Below are 7,247 nucleotides of genomic sequence, written 5' to 3'. Positions count from 1 at the left end.
ACATGGGAGCAGAGTTCGGGATGATGGAAGCGACGGGAGTCCATCGAAGAGGGGTTTTTTGATATCTGCTGCTCTGCACGTTGCGTTGTCTGTTTCTGCAGCATATCCGGGGCAAGTTGCGGGTTTTCGTGGCAGTCAATATTTTGGCACGGCTTGAACAAAAACATCACGAAAGTTTTTCTTTGATATATATCCTATATATGTGATGTGCCACAGCAACAATGCCTATGACGATGGAACAGCGACGACGCAACCCAATTGCTGTCCGAACAATGGTCATGGAATGGATTCTCATTACCCAAGGGCTGGCTGTCCAATCCGTGCTGCTGTATTTGTTTGGCACCTTGGGCCTCTCTTGCACCGTCCCGTTAGCCGAAAACAGGCCCTCTGATGCCATCCAGAGACACGGCATCGATTGGAAACACTGTGGCAACTCGCTGGAAGGCGCTTCCCAGCGTCCTTCGAAGGCCTGGAGAGACAGCTGGAGGCTCGCGGCTACGGCTATGGTGCGCTCTCGTTGCAGCGGAGTCCCCGTGCAAATCTCGGGGTGAACCGGTATCTCAATTCCATGGCAGACTAGCGTTACAGCCTCAGGCAGCAAGAAGGCACCTGGACTGGGCCGCCAGAGTGCTGTTGCCCGGCCAGAAAACTTCGTCGACCTGCACCTTCCCAGCGAGTGAGCACTCCAGTGTGTGAATTTGGGGGGAGGTGGAAGGGGGGCGGGTGGGGCCCCTTCCAGACTCTGGAGCCCCGAGAGGACACGGCGGACTGTGAGTGTGGAGACGGCGCCCACCTTCGCTCTCCCACCCTGAGCCTGTCTGTGGTGGCCCTTGCTCCTTTTTTAGCGCGCCCGGGAAGATTCGCTCAAAAGCTGTTCCTTCTTCGGCCACCCTGCAGGAATTTTTTTTCCCTCCCTCAAACCTGCTACAGTCGGAGCACTTAAATTCTCTCGACTCGCACTTTTCCCTCACATCCTTCTCCTTCCTCCGTCCATCTCCGCTCATTCTTTTCTCCAAGGTTGATCTTTTGAGAAGATACCACAGCCAAGATGTCTAAGGAAGAAGTCCGCGTTCTGGGCATGCCGGTAAGCTTCACCCTCGCTTCCCCTCCTTCTCCCGGCTGCGCGAAAAAAAAAAGAATTGCCTCGCTGTCGTCGACGCCGCCTGCACCCACCAGCGACCTGCCATCTCCCGCCATCGATATCAACAATGCCCTCAACTGCAAGGGCAAGGTCTTGCGAACGTCGACCTGTTTCGATGCGACAATGGCTTATCACAAGCTTATCGGCGGTGGTTGAGTCGACTCGATGCCAACAACGACAATTCTTTTCGGTGTCAAGCAATGGGATACAATCACATCAAAGGACAATAGCATGCTAACGTTTCATCCTCTAGCCCTTCATGGCCGACTTCCTCAGTACGTTCAATTGATCTCGACATCGACGTCTTGCTCCCCTCAGCTCCCCGGTTTCGGCGAGCTGGGTCGGGAAGGCGCGATATACACAGCCTCATTCCTGAACACGAACTAACAATTGCAACAGTGGGAGGTGTCTCTGCCGCCGTCTCCAAGACTGCTGCTGCCCCCATCGAGCGTATTAAGCTCCTCATCCAGAACCAGGTTAGTGAGAACTTTTCTGCGATGTTGACAGTTGGCCAGCCAGGTCCACCCGGGTACCCCCGGTAAAATGTCAATTCGCTTGACACGTGACCCTGGCCCCTGTCACATTCAACCACAATCCATCAGCAGCGACAGCCGCTAACAACCTCACAGGATGAGATGCTTAAGCAGGGCCGTCTGGACCGCAAGTACGAGGGTATCGCCGACTGCTTCAAGCGTACCGCTGCCGACGAGGGTGTCATGTCCCTGTGGCGTGGTAACACTGCCAACGTCATCCGTTACTTCCCTACCCAGGCCCTGAACTTTGCCTTCCGTGACAAGTTCAAGAAGATGTTCGGCTACAAGAAGGAGAAGGACGGCTACGCCAAGTGGATGGCTGGTAACCTGGCCTCCGGTGGTGCCGCTGGTGCCACTTCCCTCCTCTTCGTCTACTCCCTGGACTACGCCCGTACCCGTCTGGCCAACGACAACAAGAACGCCAAGAAGGGTGGTGAGCGCCAGTTCAACGGTCTCATTGACGTCTACCGCAAGACCCTCGCCTCCGACGGTATTGCCGGTCTCTACCGTGGCTTCATGCCCTCCGTCGCCGGTATCGTCGTCTACCGTGGTCTGTACTTCGGCATGTACGACTCCATCAAGCCCGTCCTCCTCGTCGGCTCCCTCCAGAACAACTTCCTCGCCTCTTTCGCTCTCGGATGGCTCGTCACCACCGGTGCCGGTATCGCCTCTTACCCTCTTGACACCATCCGTCGTCGCATGATGATGACCTCTGGTGAGGCCGTCAAGTACAAGGGCACTTTCGACGCCGGCAAGCAGATCGTCGCCAAGGAGGGTGTTAAGTCTCTCTTCAAGGGTGCTGGTGCCAACATTCTCCGTGGTGTCGCCGGTGCTGGTGTCCTGTCCATCTACGACCAGCTCCAGGTCCTGCTCTTCGGCAAGGCCTTCAAGGGTGGCTCTGGCTAAATGCCATGACACCTCTCCGTGTATAAACACTTCATCTGGTGGCGGGTTGGCAGTTGGCGAACACCCGGGCTGTGGGGATTCGTGGCTGTGGCTGGGATTAGATGAGGAAATGGTTGACAAAAGGGGTGGGATGAAAGTTGCGGAGGGACTATGATACAGACCTGGAAGGCTGTCTGGATCTGCTGGTCCTACGTGGTTTAGACTGGCATCTGGCAAGGCGTTCTCTTTACCCATGACCTGAAGAGCTTTGCTTGCTACCTAATCCACTGTAATTTGTACACTAAAGCAATTTTCGATTGCATGCCTTCACGCAACCCTGTCTCCGCTGGACTCGACCGTCTTCTGGTCTATCCTGATGGATTTTCCTTGGTATTGCATGACACACGCTTGATAGACCCCTTCGTGGTAGAATGGGAAGATTTCCTTGGTTGAAACGTGCTCTGCCCTGTGTCTACGATTTTGTTGTGCACTAGATTTTTCGTGGTGACCTCGCTTGCTTCCTGTCCTTGTTGCCATGTGGCTCAAATATTGGAAGCTTTGACGCCGCTCGCATGTGATTGGCCAATCCAGTGGCAGGCGCCCGGCCGTCGCGCCTGCACTCCAGAAGTCGCGTCTCGGCTCAAGCTTCCCTTGCCTTCCCCCACATGCTGCTACTCCCCGCCTAGATCGCCTGATCTCAAGTCAGATCAGATCTCGGACCTACTTTACGCTGCAGCACCCTTGACTGACACCTGCCATTCCTCTGTTTACTTTGGGGTCGGTCCTTCCCGAAGAGCTGGCACACAGTCTTCTCTTTTCTCCGCAGGCCATTCTCTCTCAGCCCACTCACGTCCTTGCCGCGACACGCCACCCGCTCTCTAAACCACACGACACACGACTACCTTCCTCTTCACGAAGTCTGCGTCTGCTACTCTGCCTCGATCGCAACCATGCCTAGACCACCAGCGCAACCCGCCAAGCGCGGTCGCCCTTCCAAGTCAACACAGCCCGCCTCGACGACCGCCGCGTCTACTAAGCGTAAAGCCGCTGCCCCCGCGCAGCCCCGCAAGAAGACAACGGGCCCGTTCGAGCTCTCCGACAGCGACGCGGCCCCTGCTTCCCGGGCGGTCGAAGACGAGGAGCAGGAAGAGGAGGAGGAGGAGGAAGAAGAGCAGGAGGGCCCGGAGAACACGATCCCGCCGGAGCTGCTGACGCGGCTGCTGCACGAGTTCTTTGAGAAGGACGACACGCGACTTAGTAAGGACGCGAACGCGGCGGCGGGGAAGTACATGGATGTCTTTGTGAGGGAGGCCATTGCGCGGTGTGTGCATGAGAGGCCGGGCGGGTTCCTTGAGGTGAGTTACCTATGTGTTTTACAGAGGGACAGAGGACTTCTGATTGCTAACATGTGTTTGGGGCTAGGTCGAGGATCTAGAGAAGATTGCGCCGCAGTTGCTGATGGACTTTTGAGGGTGGGATTATGTGTTTAATGAGTTATGATACCCCGGGTTACTTGCTGTTAGAATGTTGAAAGAAAGAAAACACGATGAGTTCGTCCTGCGGAACATTGGGCCGGAAGTTATATCGTCAGGGGTCTACAACGACCTTCCTCTCGATCGTCATACTACCTTCAGGTCTTCAACTTACGCTTGCGTTACTTTCGTCCAGCCCACTTGTCTCATCGCGCCGTGAAATTCTTCTGCTCCCGCCTGCCATCCTCGCATGCCTATATAACACCAGGGTTACTCCTCTCCCCTTAGCTCTTCAGGCAATGTCGGTACCCGTAGCAGCCATCTCATCTGCCTGCCCCCTTTTTTTAGCCTGCCTTGCAATCGGTATGCTCATCTATGCCAACAGCTTAGGTCGCCCAGACCTGTGAGAATCGACCAAGTATCTCACACGAATAACAGCAGAAAGAAAGTGGGGAGAAGTGAAAGAGCGTACGAAGTGACGCCATGAGATAGACGGGTCTGGGCTTTGATGTTTTGTACATCGGCGATTAAAGTCGAGAATACACGGCAGGGGCAACACTGGTAGTCCAGAGCTCGATTGCGGTGACGGATTCAGTTCAGGCGACAGACATACTGCCATTATATACATCATAGATGGCGAGCGTGGCCACAGATGCCCGAATCCCCCGGTGGTGGACTACATAGATTCATCTCACAGAGCCTTCAGGTACTAAGTAATTCATCGACTTCGACGCCAATGCGCAAATTGATGGCAAGAGTTCTGTGGCCACGCATCCGGGAGCTGTTCTGACAAGGGACCATACTGACTTACGTTGATCTGCACGTCGCATTCATCGAGTATTCAGTGAATGGAATAGAGGACCAGAGATAGGGGAGAGCGACGGCTGGCACTACCGAGCGGAACGCACCGGTGCCGCAAGTTTTGCTGCTCGTGACGTCGTGTACTGTCATGACCATGTGCTCATCATGGATGCCAAGTGCCGCGGACATTGCTGGGTTCTCATTGGGTTTCCCGCGGTGTTCCAGAGGACACCGATCGGTTTTATAGAAGTGACACTCAGGGGGAACTTCGCTCAACTACGTGCCTTTTTGAATGTCGGCATTGAGGAGCTGGAAACCGCTCAGCCGACTGGACCGACAGGTGCACCAATGACATGGATAATTACGCATATAAAAGGATGGTATGAGTTGCAAGTAAATGAAGACCCAACGCGACAAATCGAGCACAGTTGTACGCAGTGCTCAACATTTCCTGTGAGCGTGGCACTTATCGACTCATTATGCCCCGTTGTTGTAGGCCCACAGCTACGGATGAGAGTCGGAGACTGAACTTGGGGATCTCCTTCGCCTCCCTGTCTCTCGCCTCCGGGGGTGTAAACTCAACGTATCATCAGACTTCAGTGTTGACCCATTCTACCTCTCCGGTGACGGTGACTGTTATATCATGTCTGCAGTGATAGTCATAAGGACAGTTGACGGACGAGATGGAGGCTACGAAGGCAGAAAAATTGTCGTCTTCTGGTGGAATCGTTGGAGATCAAGCTCTGTTCGAGTTTGCCATTGCTGATATACCCTTATCCCAGTGACTACAGCTAATTTACGAGTTATTCCCATAATCTTTCCACGGTTTAGTCCTCATGGTAACAGAAGGAATCGCTGCTGATGCACTCACTGAAAAGACGTGTTCTCTATAAGTTAATTAGGAAAGGTTTTACCTATGATCACAGACCGCAATCCACATTTTCCCATTCTGGTGTCTGTCGGTAACTATGGCTCGAGCATATTGCCATTCGAAATGAATGTACATCGACGCCCGTTTATTTCTGAAAGATGAGGGCTCACAGCATGATGTCGTGAGTTGAGACCCCGCAGTCGTATTCATGAATAAATCACCAGGGCCAGGCATGAGAAACAAGGAACTGCAACCACATACAGTCCAGTCACTGATAACATCTCATAGACTATCCAATCTATCTAGAAAATCGCACGGCGGTGGCGGGGTCATGCTCGTTCCCATCGCGCTTAACCCGAGCTTCCTTCTCATTCAGGAAAGATGACCGCTAAACTTCGAGCGTGAATAGAATCACTCAAAGACCCCAAGACACACTGACATCTGTGACTGTAAATACTAGATATTGAGTGGAGTTCAATTGTGGTGCTTTGCCCCCTGTACGACGGCCTATTGACAGCGCAGGACCATCGAGTCAAAAACCAAAGGCAAATCAAGCAGGACCTAGAAGCACTCAACGAGACCATCGGGTTCATTGATGCATTCATGTCTTGCCCGCCTGAATATCCAACACCGAAGGCATAGTGCTTCCTCGACAAATCCGCACGTCACCAGTCCATCAGAGCATCAGCTTTTATAGTATTATAGTCAGTACGTGTACACATAAGCAAAGAGGAATGACTGGGAATAACGCATGTTTGTATGCGCAGCCGTCTGCTCGGGGGTTTCTATGCATCATCAACCTGTCTGTGTTTGCTCGAGGTTATCACACAGTTTAGTTTCCTAACGCAGCTCCCAGCCGAGGATTAGGAAGCATTCTGTCAGATCACTCTTAGAACCTCAGGAACATATTTAAGTGGTGTGAAGTGGTGTGAAGTGGTGTGGTTAGCGAACGGCAATTCACGATCAACGTCCATGTGGTGAGGAATTGTGAGAATCACATATAAAAGAGGTCTCTTCTGGCAATGCGACATATTAGGCAACGAGATGAACCTTCTGCAAGTGTTTGTTATAAGCCTCCGTAGGAGCATGTTGACCAATGCGCCAAGATCTTCTAATAGATCTGTCAACGCGCCGTTTTTTGGTTCTACTTTGCCGTAGCCAGCTTGTCGACTTCTGTCACCCTTATTTTGAGCGTATCTCTTGTCGTATTAGGCTGCCTAAACGAGCGGAAGTATTCATTATTAGGTCTCACGATCGGCTATCGCCATGACGTCTAGCACAGAAGACGCATACTGGGAGCTGTTCTCCTCAAACAACATTTACTGCACCGTTTCACGATTATAAATCATGGCATAAAAGCCTAAGAAACCGAAGCCAGAAGCTTCCCTGAATAGAAACGAATGTTGGTTCTCTCTACCAGAAATTTTCATATTCAACATAACAAACGATTGAGATTTTGACGGAAGGCTATAGTTTATTATGAGTCCTCACAGATATATAAATGTATCTACCGCCTTGAACTGAAGAATGAGCAATGAATAAGT

At 52.4% G+C, this 7,247-nt stretch overlaps 2 protein-coding genes across 2 annotated transcripts; both read left to right on the top strand.

Moving 5' to 3' along the window:
* Positions 1-1,048: 1,048 nt before the first annotated feature.
* Positions 1,049-2,580, top strand: aac (ADP,ATP carrier protein; the record flags this gene model as incomplete). Its single annotated transcript, XM_036635104.1, has 4 exons — positions 1,049-1,084; positions 1,395-1,416; positions 1,541-1,617; positions 1,771-2,580. The coding sequence occupies 4 exons, from the start codon at positions 1,049-1,051 to the stop codon at positions 2,578-2,580; spliced, it is 945 nt and encodes a 314-aa protein (XP_036499530.1).
* Positions 2,581-3,509: 929 nt separating this feature from the next.
* Positions 3,510-4,029, top strand: CENPX (Centromere protein X; the record flags this gene model as incomplete). Its single annotated transcript, XM_036635103.1, has 2 exons — positions 3,510-3,914; positions 3,982-4,029. 2 exons carry the CDS (start codon positions 3,510-3,512, stop codon positions 4,027-4,029), a joined length of 453 nt encoding a protein of 150 aa, XP_036499529.1.
* Positions 4,030-7,247: the final 3,218 nt, after the last annotated feature.

This window comes from Colletotrichum siamense (genome assembly GCF_013390195.1).
Source record: "Colletotrichum siamense strain Cg363 chromosome Unknown KSG_Cg363_contig02, whole genome shotgun sequence".
Classification (NCBI taxonomy): Eukaryota; Fungi; Ascomycota; class Sordariomycetes; order Glomerellales; family Glomerellaceae; genus Colletotrichum; species Colletotrichum siamense.
The sequence above is the reverse complement of the archived record's forward strand: the minus strand, read 5'-3'. Positions and strand labels throughout refer to the sequence as shown.